The following is a 19,535-nucleotide window of genomic DNA, read 5'->3' on the forward strand; positions in this document are numbered from 1 at the left end:
ATGTCGGCACAAGCATAGAGAATAACTACGGAGTTTAAAATGTGGAATTGCTTAAGGTTATTTTATATTGTTTAAGAACCAAATCGCGGTACGAGAAGGCATTAAAAGTTAAGAGTGTATATTCGATGGTTGGTGTAGACTGTAAAGGTGTGTTCGAAGGTATCATACCTTGGGCTCGTCGTTGATAGTGAGGCTGGAGAGCGATGTGTGCGCGGAGAATTGCGCGGGAGTGTGCTCCACCACGAACCGGGACACGCGCTCCTCGAACACTGACGCGTTCACACCGCACTCTGTGTGGTCACCACCAGGTTTAATAACAGCAGTCAAGTTGTAGTCAAATCAAGTAGTAGTAGTAGTCAAGTCAAGTAGTAGGCAAATCAAGTAGTAGTAGTAGTCAAGTAGTAGTAGTAGTAGTCAAGTCAAGTAGTAGTAGTCAAGTAAAGTAGTAGTAGTAGTCAAATCAAGTAGTAGTAGTAGTAGCCAAGTAGTAGTAGTAGTAGTCAAGTCAAGTAGTAGGCAAATCAAGTAGTAGTAGTAGTCAAGTAGTAGTAGTAGTAGTCAAGTCAAGTAGTAGTAGTCAAGTAAAGTAGTAGTAGTAGTCAAATCAAGTAGTAGTAGTAGTAGCCAAGTAGTAGTAGTAGTCAAGTCAAGTAGTAGGCAAATCAAGTAGTAGTAGTAGTCAAGTAGTAGTAGTAGTAGTCAAGTCAAGTAGTAGTAGTAGTAGCCAAGTAGTAGTAGTAGTCAAGTCAAGTAGTAGGCAAATCAAGTAGTAGTAGTAGTCAAGTAGTAGTAGTAGTAGTCAAGTCAAGTAGTAGGCAAATCAAGTAGTAGTAGTAGTCAAGTAGTAGTAGTAGTAGTCAAGTCAAGTAGTAGTAGTCAAGTAAAGTAGTAGTAGTAGTCAAGTCAAGTAGTAGTAGTAGTAGCCAAGTAGTAGTAGTAGTCAAGTCAAGTAGTAGGCAAATCAAGTAGTAGTAGTAGTCAAGTAGTAGTAGTAGTAGTCAAGTCAAGTAGTAGTAGTCAAGTAAAGTAGTAGTAGTAGTAGTCAAGTCAAGTAGTAGGCAAATCAAGTAGTAGTAGTAGTCAAGTAGTAGTAGTAGTAGTCAAGTCAAGTAGTAGTAGTCAAGTAAAGTAGTAGTAGTAGTCAAGTCAAGTAGTAGTAGTAGTCAAGTCAAGTAGTAGTAGTGGTCAAGTCAAGTAGTAGTAGTCAAGTCAAGTAGTAATAGTCAAGTCAAGTAGTAGTAAAGTCAAGTAGTAGTAGTAGTCAAATCAAGTAGTAGTAGTAGTCAAATCAAGTAGTAGTAGTCAAGTCAAGTAGGAGTAGTAGTCAAGTAGTGTACAATTACTAGCAGTAGTCATCGATAAGGAGTGGCAGATTTGAAAAGCAGGTGTGGTTCAATAGTGGATGTACCGCCGCCAAAACCATTTGTAGAGTGAAATGTTTACATTTCTGTAGGTGTAATCGTGAAGCAGTTTCGATAGGTACGTGGCATCTACTCGTATGTTCTTGATGGATGTCCATAGACGGTAGTAACCACTTTTCATTAGATTGACTGCACGATCGTTTAATACTTAAATTTCATAAACAAAGATGGTGCTGTATCACGTTAATTTTTTTTAAAATATTTTCTTCTATATGATCGGAATTAAGGGAATGTATATGTATAGTTACTGTTCGAAATTTATAATATATTGAATTTCTGCTTTAACAAAATTAGTAGTGTCCCTTTGCATATTCTTTTCAAAAGATCATAATCAAAGAATTTGAGTAGCTTCAATAAAATTAGACAAAATAAATGAAAAATACTCAATCTCTGTAATTCTTTACATAAACTTGTTGATACGACTATAGTTTAATATCAAAATCATATTTTATTACATAATATATAGTTCGAGCGTACCAGGCGGGGGCGTGGCGGGCTCCGGCGGCGGCTCGACGTGCACGTGACGCGAGCGCGGCGACAGCGGCGCGCTCTGCCCCGGCGAGTCCGGGATCTCGCTGGGCGATATGCAGCCCGACGTGAGACGACTACAATAGAACCACTTATTATGTTACAAGTTACAACCACATTTTAGGTGATCATCATTGTAGGAAAAAGACATCTAATCACTGTTAAAACAAACACCTTTTTAAATAATATTGGAAAAAGACACCCAATCACAGTTATAATAAGAATTATATTCTACTAAATAACATAAAGCATTTCTACATTTCGGCGGAAGAATGCAGGTCAACTTATATATGATGCGACTGTCTTCTGTGTGTGTTCTGTGAAGTCTTCTGTGTGTAGTAGTCAGAATTATAAGGCATCCGTGATCGTCCCCAGATAAAATCTGTTCTGTACGTTCTGCGAGGAGGGGGCAGTGACAACTTACCATCAGATGGACCGTCTTTGATTGCTAGTACAATATTAAAAAGAAATACCAATTTCAGAATGCCTTCGTTATAACTTAAACAACAGTGCTACATTACGGCTATAAAGATATATGCAATTGATTTAATAGCTATGGTATTTTTGATGCCTGAAACTTACATTTATGTTTCGTACTTGTTTAATTACAATATTTGGGTGAGAATCTGTTCTCTCCATAATCTGCCGCTTCCGAAGATATGTGCGGCGGCGGTCTGTGGAAATTTAACACTGGCGTCAATGTTAAATTTCCACTGACCGCAACCGTACATCTGTCCTTCTGTTTTTGTCTTCTTTCTTCTTTTCGTATCTTCTTGTTCTAAAATTTTATTGCAACCGACTGTCGACTAGACATTTCTTCTAATACATTATCTCTTTCTGTCTTATAACTGATGTAATAAGACAGTATAGTGGTGTTGTGTTCCCGGAGCCGAAGTAAGAAGAGTTCAAGCACCTTTTAAGTTGTTTGAAATTAGTGCTATCTGAACACTACAATATATATCAGAATGTTCAAACGTTGCCACAACAGTACAATAAAAAAGTAACATTCTGTCAACCAACTTGTTTTTGACATTCTGGCTATGACTGTAGCTTGCTAGAACTCAAGAACATAATCAGCGTGTCCTCTATAAAGCGCGCGGGGGACGCTGTGCACAGGAACGTAAGGTCGTTTGTCCACCGTACCGTCACCGAGCCGATACCGAGAACGAGATTATTTCGGGCCGATTTTAGTATGTCGTGACGGCGATAGTTTGTTCATCGCGACCGATATCGGCGGTTTCTTTTGTTCCAGCTGTCACGCGAGTGACGGCAGTGTATGGACAAGTTTCAATGTGTTTTATATTGCCGGCACATCGGCCCGTCAAAATCTCGGTGTCGATTTAGCGGTCACACCGCGGCCTCTCGCGGGTACTCGAAACATGTGCGGCCAGGAGCTCGGGTGCCGGTGGCGGTGGACAAACAGCGTAAGTTGACAAACTACCCCTGCATTGTAACTGAACATCTATCCAGCTCCACTAACCTGACTTCAGAGAGCACGGAGCCCTGGTCGTCCTGCTGCGAGCACTCCGGCAGCGAGCCGAGCGAGCTGGAGCGCGAGAACATGAGCGGCGTGTCCTCCACGAAGCGCGCGGGTGACGCGGTGCGCGCCGACGCCGCGCCCGACGCGTCCACCGCTAACGGCTCTGTCGCGAACGTCACCGCTTTCGACCCTGGGGAGACGAAACTTTTTATAACTGCTGTCTTTTTTTTAATTTCGTTTTATTGAGCATTCTGTTCAGTGTGTTTTGTTTGGGACTGATTGTTAATTTTAACAATAAAGCAATTTGGAAAAAATATTAAAATTAATTAATAAAATCAAATAGTTTCGTTAATAATCGTTATAGATTGTTTTTATACTATGTTGTATAAAAAAACAATAATTAAAATCGGAAGTAAAATTGAAATATTTAATTAATAGGTAATTATTTGAATCTAAAAGTTATATTGTTCTTGTTAACTTGGCACGAAATAATTTATTATTAAAAACTAAATACTTTAACTAGCGTCTGAGTGGAATATATGAACTATTGTATTAACTAGGTACAGACTATACTTTGTAGCTAAATATTGTTACTAAGTGTTAGCTTTCTAAAGTACAAGAAAAAGAAAATTACCTTCTTTATCCTTCCCGGAGCTGCTGGTGCTTTGTTCTTGTGGGCTGGGATCCACATTGATGGTCGCCATAGCGTTTTTCTTAGCTAAGCAGTCTTCTTCAGTTGGTTCGCCGAGACTGCTCAGGGAACTCACTCTGGAGAAGTAGCCAGGCGTGCCTTCGTCGCAGTAGTTCACGGGTTTCTCTGGACTTATCATTCCCGAGCTGAACTTAGTATCGAAGACACCACGCTTCTCAGCAATCGGTTCTGATGTCGATGCTATTTGAGGTGTCGAAATAGCTCGGTCGTTATCGTGTCTCGGCGGGTCCTCTATCGAGCACGTGTCTTTCTCGTCAGAGTGAGTCATCACTTCAGGGTGCTCCTTCACGTTCGGAGTCACTTTGGGCTTCGCATCTTTTCCTATTATACGAAGGTCGGACATTGAAGTGGCTGTCGAAAATATGATCGGCGTTTCGTAGGGAGTGCCTTCAGTGGCAAAGTGTTTGATGGTATCTTCGTGAACCGACGGGCCGGGCGGCTCAGATATATCGGAGCCGGTTTCCGACTGATGCTCAGCATAACGCAACGAGTAATCAGTGGGTTGGTCCAAATCAGTCTCTTGATAATCGCCGAAAGTGTTTGAACTTTCTTTCTTTGAATACTTTTTGGTTGGCTCTGATGTTTTTGGCTTCTCCAATAGCGGAGGTTCGGATTCGCTCGTCTTAGTCTCCGAGTATTTCCTACTAAAATCTATTGGCTGGTCGCAAGAATCTTGGTCGACGTCGTAACCAGATTCTGTGTAGTTTGTTCGCATATCTGTGGAACTTCTTGGAGGGGGAACGGGAGGTTGATTTGTGTAGCGCATGTAAGGAGAATCCCTGCTCATTGGTTTAGAGGAAGACTTAAAATCTTCACTACTTGTATCCATCTTCATTAGGTCTTTATTTCTTGGCGTCGGTACGGGTACTTTGCCTGTGCGCATCACTCTCTCGAATACGGAATCAGAATGGGTACTTGTAACGGAATCCTTACTTTCCGACCTATTAACGTTATTAGAACTACCGCCTGTAGAGGAACGTGAAACTAAAGCACCTTTCAAAAGGGTATTACTGCAACTTAGGTAACTAGCTAAGTGTGCGCTATGGCTGAGTGATATTTGTGAACTTAAAGTACCCATCAGAGGAGAACTTGACGTCATTCTGTGTCTCTCCAAATTCATAGCGATTTGACGTTCAGTCGCCGTAAAGAGATTCTTTTCGTCTCTATTACTTGTTGTTGGTGATGTAGCTGGCTCAATATTGTCGCAGGTTTCAGCCAAGTTTTGATCAAGTTCTTGTTCAAGAGCTTTTTGTTTCCTTGCACCTAGTGTAGGCAGTGCAGGTAAATTCATATTCCTTGCAGTTGTGTCCAAAGAAATAATATGGGTCTTGCCGGGTTTCGAATTGAGCAGGTTTTTGAGCGCAGCACTAGACCCCATCGCTATCATTTTATGTTTTGAATGTATAAGACTTCGTAACATTGGCACAGCTCCATGGTCCCATAGAAATTGTTGGTCTTGAGGGCATCTCGCGGACAGATTCCACAGAGTACCACATGAGTTGCTCACAACAGTTAAGCTAGGAGATTTAAGATGTTGCAGTAAGACACTTAAACAATTTCTCTCGCGGAGAATTTGCCTGTAATCTTCTCGAACGGCTATGTGGCTTGACACATTTCGCATTATACCACCCGCGTTTTCTACAATTGCTAAAGTTTTTGTTGGTGAGTTATAGCTAAGCATGTCCACAAGGAACCCGAGGGCTCCGTCGACGGAACATAAAGCGACTTTGTTCATAGAACAATGTGCTGTTAGATTCCAAAGAGCAGATAGTACCGACTTGAGGGTTGCTTCCTTTTGACAGGTCATAGCTGCTTTCGTCAGACCCTTCACAGCACCGACTTCTCTCAATACTTGTTTACTATTTGTATCTGCTCTCCACGATAGATTTCTAAGCACTGCTGCAGTGACCTAAAATAAAAATATTTTTGTTAATCCATTATATCAGAAACATAGACTTAAACGAATTACACTCGAATATATAAATATTTAGTACGTATAAAACTCACCTGTCGCATGTCATCATTAGGAGATTCCAGTTGTTCAACCAGCGCCAACATGAAATCTTTGAAAGAGCATAATAATGACTTGTTGTTTCCATCTCCGAACGTCAAGTTTGTCAGAGTCATCCCTGCATACTTTCTCATCGTCAAACATGTGTTGTCATCAGTTCTGCTACCGTGTGCTGCTTGATCTCCGCTTACTAATGCAGCCAGCGCCTGTAAGCCACCTAATTGACAAACTACATGTCTGTGCTCCTCGTCAAATGACAACTTCATCAAGGCAGCAACGCTTTGACTGGGATGTTTTGTTGCGTCATCCTCAACAACATCTTTACCTTCTTTTCTACATTCTACCAAATCTTCTAACGCATAACAGTACTCTCTTACTTGTTCTAACAGTCTCCATACTCTTGCCTCTCTTCTCCCTGCCTTATCATCTGTTTGCGTGTGTATGATATTACGAAGGGCTTTTGCGGCGCGGTCTCGCGTTTCTCTCGGAACTTTTGAATGTATTAATTGTACTAGCAATGGTATACATCCAGCTTGTCTCATTGCAACACAGCTTTCCACCGATCTGCTCATATCTAATAATGGTCCACTAAGATCGGCGTTATTTTCTGGCGATAAACTGAGTAACGAAATTAAGGAGCATACGCATTCCATTTTATTTTCTAAATTCGATGAGGGCCTTGGACCATCCGAGCCATTGCTTGAGAAACTCCGAACGCTAGACGAGTCGTGACTTGTCCAAACGTCTCGCTCTCCCGGCCATGTGCCCCTATAAAGCTGGGAAGCTCTTTTGTCCCTTTCGCTAGATCTAGCTGCGTTCTCCAAACCATAATGCAGGGTACTTCGATAATTGGATCTATGTGGCCTGTCTTCGGGAGTTGCGTACGAAGTGGAAGGTGTTCTTGTTGTTCGTTTTGGAAGGGCTCCACTCTTTTTTTGTGCTTGATTGTCATCTCCATCAACATCATCGTCCAGAAAATTGGGATTCGTGATATCGCTGCGTTCGTCAAATTCATCCGGTGACGGCGAATGATCGAGGAAATGTGGTTTGGGTATTCGGCATTCGATGTTCGATCTGGACGGCGGAAAGTCATCTTCGAGGAAGTGCGACCGGCGTGGGAGAGGATCGGGTTCTAGTGTCTCCAATTCAAGAGTGAGATCCCGGGAACGCGTCTTGTCTGCGGTTTTTGAGGGGACATTTTTCGAAATTTTGGGCTTGGTGTCACTTGGGTCAGGTAAGCGGCGCGTGTCCGGCGATATGGGGGAAGAGACATCTAGTGATCCACGGTGGGGCTCGCTGGAGGTTGATGGAGTGCAGTCTTCGCTGGCAGATGGTCCGGAGTCTGTTAATGGTGAGTTCGAGGAGTCCATGCTGCTCCAAGGATCTACCATTACTTCGTTCTCCAACTGTAACACATGAATACAAAAATATGATAGTGGCATTTAAAATACGGAATAAAGTCAAGGTTGAAGAGTAGCATATAAGGCTTAAGAGAAAATGCGACCGAAATGAGTAAATCTCGTTATGTGCGTGGTCAAGGCCAGTCGGTCGTAAAGCAGGCACGCTGAACGTTACTTGTAGTTAATCGTATTTATTTATGGATGCATTAAAAATACCGGTTACATTTTAGGCACGGGCGAGAGTAACGTGAGATACCGTAAGCCCGTATTTACATTCCAGTTAAAGTGCTGAATCTTCAGTCAATTAGGAATTACCGGTATTGTAAGCCTTTTAATTGAATTGATTAAATAGTATAATATTATCGTAATAAATATATTTGTTGTAACACATTTATATTACAGTGTAGGGGACAGTTACGCGTATCAGAATACAAAGCACGGGGGATTCTAACGATATTAGCATTCATATCGCATCGCGAATTCTGTTTAAGTGTACGTAAGGAAATGAATCATCGATACAAAGCAATATGTATGCCGATACCTACTGATAGGCGATACCATTGATTATGATGCATCACTGTTAATTATTTAAATCTAAAAGTTGATAACTAAACACAAACTCATCATCATAAAATAATTCTAAAAGGTGTTTTTGTAAGTAAATCTCTACGATTTTTATACGAATATTAAAGTTCCAAATATATTTATTTCGAATTTTGTAGAGAATACACCAGACGCAGTAAACATAATGTTTCGTAACGATAACCTTTTTTCATTTCAAAACTTTTTTCAAAATTTTCAAAACAGTTATACCATTAAGTGTTCTAAATAATATGACAGTTGTCAGATTTGATATCTTCGTAAATAATTAAATAATAGTAGCAAAGAAAAATCCAATCTTATCGAAGATTCTAAGGATGTAAATCTTCTACCCATCGGAAAACAAAATTCTGTGTCAGATCTATTACTGACCAACCGATACTAACGTACAAGAAAAAGAACTTAAACGTTCACAATCATTAAGGCTGCCGCCTCCAACGGTGAAAGTAGAGTACAACGAGATGTTAAGCATTTTATGTTCGGAGTTTCAAATCCATTAGAGTAACATACGGTTAACTTCAAGTGGTATTATTATATTTTTGGAGACGTACATTTAAGTTTGGACAAACTATTTGAAATAGTAAATGCTTTAAATAATGCTTAAATAATTAATCTAATTATTATATTCTTCGTAATCAGGATTAAATATTTATTATTAGGAAATATGGTTTTTTATTGAATTGATTTGCTCATTGTCGCTAAAATGTAGAAATGGGAACTAAACCACGTACAATCAATCTTATAAGTTACGACTCCATTGCCACATATTTCTAATTCTTTACTGTAAAGAAAACCTTCTCAAAATAAAAAGAAACAAATGCGTCACTATTTATTTTTGCAATTATTCCTAGCGGGGAAGACAGTGAGCATTGTTGAATGGACATATCAATCGTCGGTCAGCGAAACAATGGGACATGTTAATGTGCCGGTCACGCAATGACCGGCGCCGGCGACAGCGGCTGCCCGGGAAATTGATTCGACGCGGTCAACTGCCACTTTGTCACCACTTGGCGAACTTTGTGCAAAACAAAACCATGCAGATCAGTTCGACAACTTTCTTTGTCAAATTCGCGAATGAAAGTGTCGTTCGTATTGTTTATTTAAAAATTTTAAGGATATAAGGTCTGTATTTTTTGAAAAAATGTGAACACACGCAAGCACATTGATCAACATTTAAAAAATTCATGCACGAGAAAAATAAATGCGGATTTCTGTGTTTGTGGAGACTCTTAACAGTTGTCACAATAGTATATTACCTTCCTTTACTTATTCGATGTTCATCAATACGGGTCGTTACTTAATTATATCTATCACATCAGTAAGTCTTAAGTCTACAACTTACCAGATCGCTATCATTAGACGCCGTCACGTCATCGAGCGGGTTGCCATTTTCGACGTCCACGCCGGAGTCGTTGGGATCACCTCTCCGTCTAACCTCACTACTCCTCACTTCATGGAAGTTTCTTATCGAGTTGAAGTTGATCCGGAGATCAGTGGTGAAGTCGTCGTACAACTTGAACTGATTCGCATTGAACTCCGTTTCGTTGTCGAGGACGTCGTGACTGGTCAAGCGCGAGCGGCTCGAGCTTTTGCCGTTGCTATTACTGTTGCTGTTACTGTACGTCACTTTGTAATAGTCGCGGGAATTCATGTTTTATCACTGTTCTGTTGCACAATATTTGATTTCCTAGTGTTTACGCGGAATACACATTGTATTTAGTGTTCAGAGGTTTATGTTACAAACGTGCGGATTCTGGAAGTGATCGGATTTGTCACAGTTGCGTCGACTACCGATAGTTTGAATGCTTCACGTATTGGATTACGCCGTTTGCCCTACATTGCGAATATACTATCGTTCCTACCATTTCGGAATGCATCATAGCTTTCATTTACAATCCATTAAACTCTGCCCTCGCTTTGCCTACTTTTCCGATAAAACGTTCGGTAACTACGAGAAGTGTCTAAATATAAAACATTTTCAGGTGTAGTTATTCCAAGACTGTTTCATGTTAACCTAGTGTTCGGGGCTATAACCTAGAATTTTAAGAGCATCCAAATATTACTGAAGAGCGGCCGTTACTCTACAACTAAGATAAACAAACGTAGCTAATATAATATTAAGCTTGGAGCGTAATATGAAGTAGGGCAATGTTCATAACGGATTTAGAATTGAGGAGGGAGCTCTCCTGTATAAACATTATACGCAAATTAAATATACAATGCCTACTTTTGTAATTCCCTGATGTAATGCGAATGGCTTTGCTAAAGGTAACAGATGTGGTAGGTCAAAAGTATACGATTGTTTGTTGGTGATTGATAGACATAAAATTATAGCACTTAGAAATTGGTAGAACACTATTATTTTGGCCTAGGTGGTGTATGTATACTTCTATGTAATAACAGCAATGTCAAGCTGCTATTCTTGTTTAAAGGGTCAAGGCAGTGGTAAGTAGTAATCCGCTAAGTTTGTACGCAAGCTGTTAAATTAGTTCTTTTTTCCTCAAGAAAAACTTGGTAATTACGACATATAAGTGGACGAATTCCAAGTAATTTCGTCAAGTAATCAGAGCCATGTGTCGAGGGTAACGTGGCGAGCTGCTCCAGGGTCGGCTGTGACCGGCCTTCGCCTTATTTCTGGGGCTTCGGCATTTACCGACGAAGCTGTTAACTCCTCGCCAAATGTATTGGAGCAGTTAATCTTTATGTTTCAAATTATTTTTGAAATGTGTGCTAATTAAGTTGTCAAGTTAATTGGCTTAATGCAAATCCTTGATAAAATAATTAAGCAACATAATTATCCTTATTTACCGTAATTTGTGTTGCGTACATTAGCTTTTATTTTATGACCGTGACTAAAATTTTACGATTTTTATACTTAGAGGAGTTTCCATGTAACTTGGTTATGGGACACACACAAAGAAGAATACACAAACACCCAGACCCAGAATTCTAATTCCATCATTTAGATATCTTTCTAGCCGGGGATCGAACTCGAAACCTATTGCGGTACCGCTCCTCCATGCGGTAAGTGAAAAAGAAATAAATAGCCATTGAACTTGTTAACCCACTAACTGAACCACTCCAACTATTCTAATGACTGAAGTTTAAATATCTCGTAGACGAGTCGATCATCGCCTTGAGCCGTGGTTATTTCGAGGGGCCCTCGAGATGAGATTCATAGACACATGTGGTATATCACAGTGGCGAGTGGGTATCTATTTCGTTGGGAAAATTAGTAGTAAGATATCCATAATAGCTTGGAAGGTCACTGTCAGAGGATAAATAGGATTTGAGTCCTATTTAAGGTCGAACACAGATTCTACCACACAGGACTAAGACTACCACATGGAACCTTTACATCTAGGACACAGCAGCGTTCTATACTGGTGTTGTAAGGTAGATGTTGTAGTGGTAGCAACCGCAGTGGAACCACAGGCGTTTCTATCGACTATAACGTCAAATGATCGGAAAGAGAGTATAGTACAATTACTTTCCTACACTCATTTTCTTTACAAATATTATCATCATAAACCATAGTCAGCTCAGTTACAAAAGTTTCTTTAATCGCTATTTACTAGGATACAACAAGCATTTAAAATGCTGGAAAGTAACATATTACTTCTAAGCCATAGTATCAATACCGCTTAATCCCTGGTGGTCAGACACTTTCTCTAGGATGTGATAGTATCATAGTGGTTATAAATAGTGTTTACGTGATCTTCACCGGTTACTCTACGCTCTGGCGCCGCGCCAGAAGTTAACTATTAACACCGGCGACCCCAAATACTTATATACCACTACCTACTCCCCACTATACATCAGAATTTGGGTTAGAACCATTAAATTAATATAAAATGTTAGAGACACGAAGTGATATATGTGGTTTTGGAGTTCCACTTGAATTATAAACCGCATGTTCGTTTTTGACTTTGATTTAAACAGTTAGAAATAATTAATTATTATTTTTTCTCTCCATTTCTTATGAATTTATAACAATAAATAGTTAGCGAACAACGTTCAAAAATTATTTCGGAAATCCATCTTGAAACATTGTTGATATCTTAAAAAGAAAATTCAGACAGCACTAAATATTTCCAGGTTACATAAAATATCTTCTCTTCAACCTTCAAATCCATCAAAAGGAAGCCGACGAAGTGGGAGCGACGCCGGGTTATGTGGGATTTTTACCCCACTAAAACCCCCCCGGTGGCCGTCCTCAGCGTTTCTTGAGAGAACTCCGGGATCTCCGACGGAACACAATCGGAGTCCTCCAAGTGCGATGCCCGGATCGCGCTCTGCTCTGGGGGAGCGTTCGCTCCTCCCACAACATGTAGTGATTACGACGGTATGCGACCAAACATACCGCCGTCTTCGCGGGGTAGCATACTGGACGGTTCGAGCTCCCACTCTTGCCGCCCGCAACCCCGGAAGCCCCCTTTTAGTCGCCTCATACGACAGGCAGGGGATACCGTAGCCCTATTCTAGTCCCGGAACTACAGGGACAAAATACATCTTCACCTAACGAAACGAACACAGCCCAAAAAAACATAATACTAATTATTTGATAAGACATACATAATACATATTTCCGAATTGTGAAAGTCAATACACAATCGAGTGTTACCAGTACGCAATGTACATTAGTCACTTTACATAATCCAGCTCGCCCAAAAGCTATGAATGAACACGCCTGTGCACCGCGATGACCTCATCCTACATAGCGTACGTTTTACGATTTCATAAACATACCGAAAATTTAAATAGAGCTTCTGTAGAAGACAAATACTGTAGTCTCACGTCTAATCGTTTGTGATTTGTGTTCAAATGTTCTTGGAATTGAACGAGAAAATTGAAGAACACGAGACAATGAATATGCAAGATATTCGCCCCGAAAACAAATAAAATACGTAGGCGGTTTGGAAATAAATTTAAACGATTTTTCTTTGGATCATTCCGTAGTCTTATGTCTAATCATTTGTGATGTGTGTCCAAATATTTGGAATTGAAAGGCTAAATTGAAGAACAGAAAACAATTAACAAGAAAGATATATGCCCTGAAAATAGTTGACAGAAAATAGGTGCCCCGAAAACGAATAAAATACATAGGCGGTCTAGCAATAACTTTTAAATTACTTTTACTTTGAATACCAACTTCAAAAATATAGAAAAAGAAATCCCTATAACTGACCACCCACGAAAGCAATTGTTTACAAAAATAAAATACAAAATAAAACTTTCAAACGAGAATAGCACACGGAAAGCCGATGCAATAATAAAGATGAAGCTGAATATGAAGAAAATAGACTCCTAAGTATTATTGCCCAGTTCAGACATACACTTCCATTGAAAGAATTTAAACATTTCATTCATTCGCATTCTATTGTAACTCAACGTTCTCATTCGGACGCTATTGTTAATGATGCGACAAAAGAATCTACGGAAAAAATACTAGTTATAATGAAATCTACAGCATCGATTTTATTTATAAGACTTAAATTAAAATACTTCACTAAAATTAGAAGAGCTTCCAGTACTTTCCTAATGAAGAGTTTAATATGGTTCCTATTGTTTTTGAGTGCTCTCTTACTCCCGTTATTAACGATTTATCCTATTGTTACCTACGAAAGATCGAAATTTGTCAATGTCTAGTATGAAGAAATTGCCATATGATGATGATCTTTGGTAGACAAAACATTTGATAGATTCATTATTTTTACGGGTTTCACATATTTAATACTCAAAGTAAAAGCATTTGGAATAAAACTGTTAACAGTGATTACTTAAAGCAGAATTGAAGTTTGTAATAACAATGTGAACATTACAATTTTGTAATCAAACAATTCGATCCAACGATGGAAATGTAATCATGTCGAATAGATGCATGCCGCACAAACCATATGTTAAACACATTAGTAAGACGAACATATGGACAATATTATTACGAAAGCGGAACTAGTAATGAGACATAAAAGTTCCATGCTTGTTATGGAATTTGAACTAAATAACGAAATGAAAATATACTGTAAACATCAAATATTGTTACATAACAAACTTGAAAAAATATTTGAAACGTCAATTTTACTTTATTTCTAGATGTCTCAACTGAAATTTTCCCTAGCCGTAATGTCGTTTACATTTTATAAGACCAACATTTTCAAGTATTCTTGGGGCTGAGTGGGGTTGGGGTTGGAACATTTCTTTCGTGAAAAACTTTTCGAGCTTAGTGCGGCCTTGTGCTTCTTTTCCGACGTTAATTTCTTTACGATGCAAGCCATCCATAAAAGAAAGTGGTAAACAGATTCGAATTTCATGTAAATGCAAAGAAAATTAAGCTGAACTCAAAATTATTTAAGTTACTATGACCACTGTGGTAGACATAAGGCTTGGACCTAAACCTTTCTAATTGCAAAAACCTTGTATAATACTGATCATTAGTATTTTATTTTATATTATTACTAGATAATGGCTATAGATAAACGTGAAATCCAGTCAAACGTATCGCGACACAGCGGGTGAAGGATTACGAACGGGCTTGTCTAAAGCGAAGATATTATTGCAACGATTATGTTACAAAGGCTATCATTACACCGTTACAAGGTTAACAAAACACTTATTCCATTATCTTTGAACACAGAAAATGCGGATTTCTGTCATTATGCATCCAATCACTAACAATATGATTTGAAATAAATAGCGTCTTCAGATTCAACAAAGATACTGAGCGAACGAGAAATTTAAAACTTTTAATCTTAAGAAATATCTGAGCTAAGGAAATAATATTAACTATGAAAGAAGAAATCATTTCGTTTCATCAGAATGGTTTTACTCCATACTTTATTCATGCTGGCCAAGCGCGAATTGGTAAACTTCAATCACCTTTATGATCTTTTTTACACATGACTATGATGATAATTAAATTCTTTTATTTACCTTACAACTCAGTACAGAGTACAATTGATATATTAAATGATTGATATATTAAATGATAAAAAAATAAATTTAACCAGAACGATTGCCACTCTTATGTTCTCGGGTCAAACGTTCTCAAGTTTCAAAGTCTGTGACATTTTATATGCCGCCAGAAACTTGAAAAATTTTTTGTGCTACTAGAGAAGGCTAAAATTACCTTTTGCTTTGACTTATAAATATATTCGCCATGACTCTAAAATGAAAAATAATAATGTAGAGTTTGTTTATGCTGCTATAGCACATGTGTAAGAAACTCATTCTACGTCTGTGTGAGAATGACTATTTTTTTTACATTTATTAATGTTATTCCTTTAAAGTGCCATAGGGCACGGAAAATAGTGCAGCATGGTATCGAAAGGAGGTGCATTTTGGCGAATAACTTAAGATAGCAAAGAATTAAACAATATAAATTAAAACCAGCATTAAACGTGGGATTTCAATGACAATTCAAAGAAATTATTTAAGATCACAAAGCTCCCCCTATTCTAAACAAAGGAGATGACACAAACGACGATCCTTAAAACATACAAGCAATTAAGAGTTTCTGTTCCCAAAACAATGAACGCTAAATATCGATAACCATCCATCAAGTAGGTAGGAAAAAACAGAGGGGAAACGAATGTCGCCAAGTCGAAAGTTACGACAAAACCCCCGTAGCAGGAAACACGGGTTATAAATAGATGTGGGTTATAAACAGTTTGCTAGGAGACTGCGGGATTGGCTGCTGCGGTCACGTGGGAGCAACAATAACTTCTCAAAGAGTTCCCTTTGTTTCTTGAAATTATAGCTAGCATTAGAAGTCTAGTGTTTATTTCGTATTAAGACTAATGTTCGGTTGCCGTTCTCGGCTGATGAATGTTGATGTCTAAATAAACAGTAACTCTTATAGTAATTTATCCATTTACGAAATAATCATTTTAGAATTTGTTTTGTTAGTACTTGTAACCTAATTCTGATGTAGACATAGTTTTACAGGCCGTAAGGTTTTAATCTGATTCGTATGTCGTTTTACTTAATATCAGAAAATTTAAAGAGGTTTATACGTTTTGGAAAAGAAGTTTGACATAAAAGACCTAATATATTCCAAAAAGCAACGATCTTGAGATTAAATCATTATCAAAAAATTGAGATTAGTACTTTAGGCACAACGACAGCAAAGCGATAGAAGCATAATATTTTTGATACATTTTTAATTTAATTGCATATAAAACCAACATGGCAAAAGAAACCCTAACTATGAGTATACAAGTAAACTACTAAAACTGAAAAGGTGAAAGTGGCTTTGGAATTCTGCGATTCACGTTTGTAGTTAAAAATACAGTAGTAGTATGGAATGGTGAGGTGTGAACTGATAACAAAATGTATACGATACAAACAACGACACCATAATTGTTTTAAAACTTTCAGCAGTTGACACCAGAGACGCTATTCATAATGTCAACAATTAAACTATCATCATACTTTTATCTGATGACTTTATAATCTTAGATCTCCGCAGATAATCCACAATTGAATTAAGACATTAGCGGGACGAGCGAACAGAATCAACGACGAAGAGATCAATTACGCAAGGTGAACATACCATAATCGATTACAATGCAGGTTATTTGCTCATCACGCTCATAGAAAATCTAAAGTCAACTGAGACGGTCTGAATGCGATACAAATGCGAGTGAAAGTAAATTACTTAAGAACAATACCCACGTCAGCCCGATGATTGTTTCGTACCACCGAACACTATTATCCTGGTGAATGCTAGCGCAGATGAATTTTGGCATTGCGCGAACTATTATAATTTATATTTGTAATAACGCAGTTGAAATTCAATTACATTAAATGTTAGGTACTTAAAATTAAAATGGAAAACGTAAGATTCTTATTTTGAGTACAACTAGACAGTTTGTCGTATAAGAATGAGACTCTTTGAAGGTGATATATGTATGATAGCTGCATTAGAATTGTCACTGCATTCCTGTTCTCTGAGCGATGCGTTTGTTACGATTGTAATGCAAATGCGAGATCAGCTCGCCGTATTCAATATTACTCATACAATGAGAATGGTAAATGACAGCGCATTTTTTTGATTAACGGCAATGTTTATTAAGCGACATGTAATTTAACGAAAACATGTTGAAATTTTGGAAGGTTATTTATACTATAAAAGTAGGAAACGAGTTCGGTCAGATGCATTGCCACGTTATTAGACAGAAACATGCGTGACTTTGGCGTCTGAAGACCTGAAGGTTTGGCTTTAAATAACATAATGTTAAAAATATTGGCTACTATAAATATTTTATTGACCAAGAATTTGACGGAAATAGGCCATAAACTCCAATGAAAACCGACATACGTTCGAGTGTAAGCTGATGTAACGAAGAATTACGATTTGACGCACATGTCCCGCGTCAATAGGATGCTGGGAAGATGGATGTTTATATTGCAGAACGGGTTAATTATTTTCTTAAGGTCGTTGTAACAAAATATAAAAAATAGTAAAATAATATTTAATGATCGAATAAAATAAATTGACCTTTGCATAATTATCTTAACAGCAAGTATAGATTGATCTTCGAAATAATAGACAGCTGTGTTTTTTTTAATTATTACACAGATTAAAGTGAGTGGCACATTAATACCATAAATATTATTAAAAGTAGTTGCAGTAAAAACATTGCAACAGTTATAAAACAGGACAGCGTAGTAGAAGTTACGACACCTATGCCGTCATGTTAGGGCATAGCGTTAATCGTATCTGTAACTTCATACACAGTCTATGAATCAGAGTGTGACAGCTTGGGCAATAATTTGAAATTTTGAATTACAAGCGGCTGCTGAGCAAGCGGGAAATGGTGGTCCAAAATATAAGCCTCTATAGAGTTTAAAAGAAAGTAGAAAAAAAAACAAGTCGTCATAAAAACATTTTAAAGGTAATGCTTAAGATGTTTCTAAGGAAATCATAATATTTTGAACGACTTGTTCTTATGAAAACGTAACATTAAAACTTTTAGTGACAGCCTGACAAATTATCTCAGTGTTATGAACCTATGTTCTACACAAACGTTTTATTAATAATTAGTCTGTAATAGTCGAGTTACCGAGAAAAATGTGAATGTATATTCATGGCACGTTATGAAAGCGGCATTACTTTCATAAATGGAGAAAGATGAAATAAAACCAAAGCCAAGTGCGTTGGGTTAAGGAAACAATAACGTTGGATAATTACCTAATAATAATAACAAAGAGACATTGCATCATGAGGATGAGGAAATAATTATACAATACATAATCGCGTCAAAAAACCGAAACAATACTACAAGTGTAACAACTGATTGGTATGTTTCCTCTGTTATGCCTATAACTGAGAATAAATAGAAATATCATGTGACATTATGCCGGTAACTTATTATATTTAAAAATAAATTAACCTTATCGTATCCAGGTGCAATGCAAAAAAATCACTTTTTACAAATATTACGAAGTAATTAAACGCAGACCTTAATCACGCGGCTTGGTATGTACTCAAGTTAAAAATAGATGGATATTTAATACAAAACACCTGTTTCCGAATGACAAAAAAGTTTAATGAAAATGTAATGAACGTATATACACATTCAGAAGACCCTATTAAATTATCCAGCTTATAAAAGCTACCGAACATTGTCAGAGCAAAAAACAAAATTGAGACGCCGTTCATTATGGTGAGCAAAAAAGCGTAAAATAAATTAGTAGCGGAATAAATTAGGTTGTCTTGAGGCAATTATGATTTGTAGATGAGGAACAGTTCGAAAAGTGAGAGTTTCGTGCGCTGCGGCCAATTCTCCCACGAGTTGTTCGAAACGGCAGAACGGAAGCGTTATCAACAATAATAATATGCAATAGTAATATGAGCCTGAAGATTCACCGCTATACACGATTAAATAGTGCTTAGCTATGTGATAACGTATTTTTAAAATATTTTGCTATTTTGGGTAATTATAAATATAGTTTCAAGATGAACATAAGGTTTTTAACTGTACCTAATGACGTATTCGTTGAATAAATTATCTGTGTATTGATAGGCATGCTAAAACCTTGACAATATCTGTAGGTGCTTTGAAGGTTGTAGTGAATGTATTAGGTGTTTATGACGAATTGTTAATGATCTGATAAGGTTTAATTGATAAACACTAAGCGAAGATAATTCAGAAGCTGAATCATGTTGCAAGTTGAACGTCTCATTTGAAAGTAATTTGGAGATATTGATGCAATAACAGATCAAGTTATGAAATAAATTATAAATGTTATGTTATATTTCTTATAATTTCATTATGGTGTAACCGTCTTATAACTAAGTCATGTGGCAAGCTTACATAACTCTCTTTTCCCCGTAAGTGATAGTAAACATCAACTAGTAGTATAATGACGTACATATGTA

The 19,535-nt window shown here is 37.8% G+C and overlaps 1 protein-coding gene across 4 annotated transcripts in view; it reads right to left on the minus strand.

Annotated features, from left to right (window-relative positions):
• The window catches only part of LOC140742387 (uncharacterized), a 98,982-nt gene that overhangs the window by 7,841 nt on the left and 71,606 nt on the right, over nucleotides 1-19,535 (minus strand). For 2 of the 4 annotated variants that reach the window (XM_073073315.1, XM_073073314.1), the window contains exons 2-7: nucleotides 9,495-9,905; nucleotides 6,149-7,558; nucleotides 4,064-6,050; nucleotides 3,430-3,619; nucleotides 1,899-2,026; nucleotides 169-290 (exon numbers count right to left, since the gene is read on the minus strand). In XM_073073315.1, coding sequence (XP_072929416.1) covers nucleotides 169-290; nucleotides 1,899-2,026; nucleotides 3,430-3,619; nucleotides 4,064-6,050; nucleotides 6,149-7,558; nucleotides 9,495-9,803 — 4,146 coding nt within the window. In that variant the 5' untranslated portion in view covers nucleotides 9,804-9,905. The remainder of the gene's footprint in view (nucleotides 1-168; nucleotides 291-1,898; nucleotides 2,027-3,429; nucleotides 3,620-4,063; nucleotides 6,051-6,148; nucleotides 7,559-9,494; nucleotides 9,906-19,535) is intronic. The other 2 variants (XM_073073318.1, XM_073073316.1) reach the window with 1 other exon arrangement.

The sequence above is a fragment of the Epargyreus clarus genome, unplaced genomic scaffold (assembly GCF_041222505.1).
Source record: "Epargyreus clarus isolate Ecla_fem2 unplaced genomic scaffold, WU_Ecla_fem_2.2 ptg000005l, whole genome shotgun sequence".
In the NCBI taxonomy this organism is placed as follows: Eukaryota; Metazoa; Arthropoda; class Insecta; order Lepidoptera; family Hesperiidae; genus Epargyreus; species Epargyreus clarus.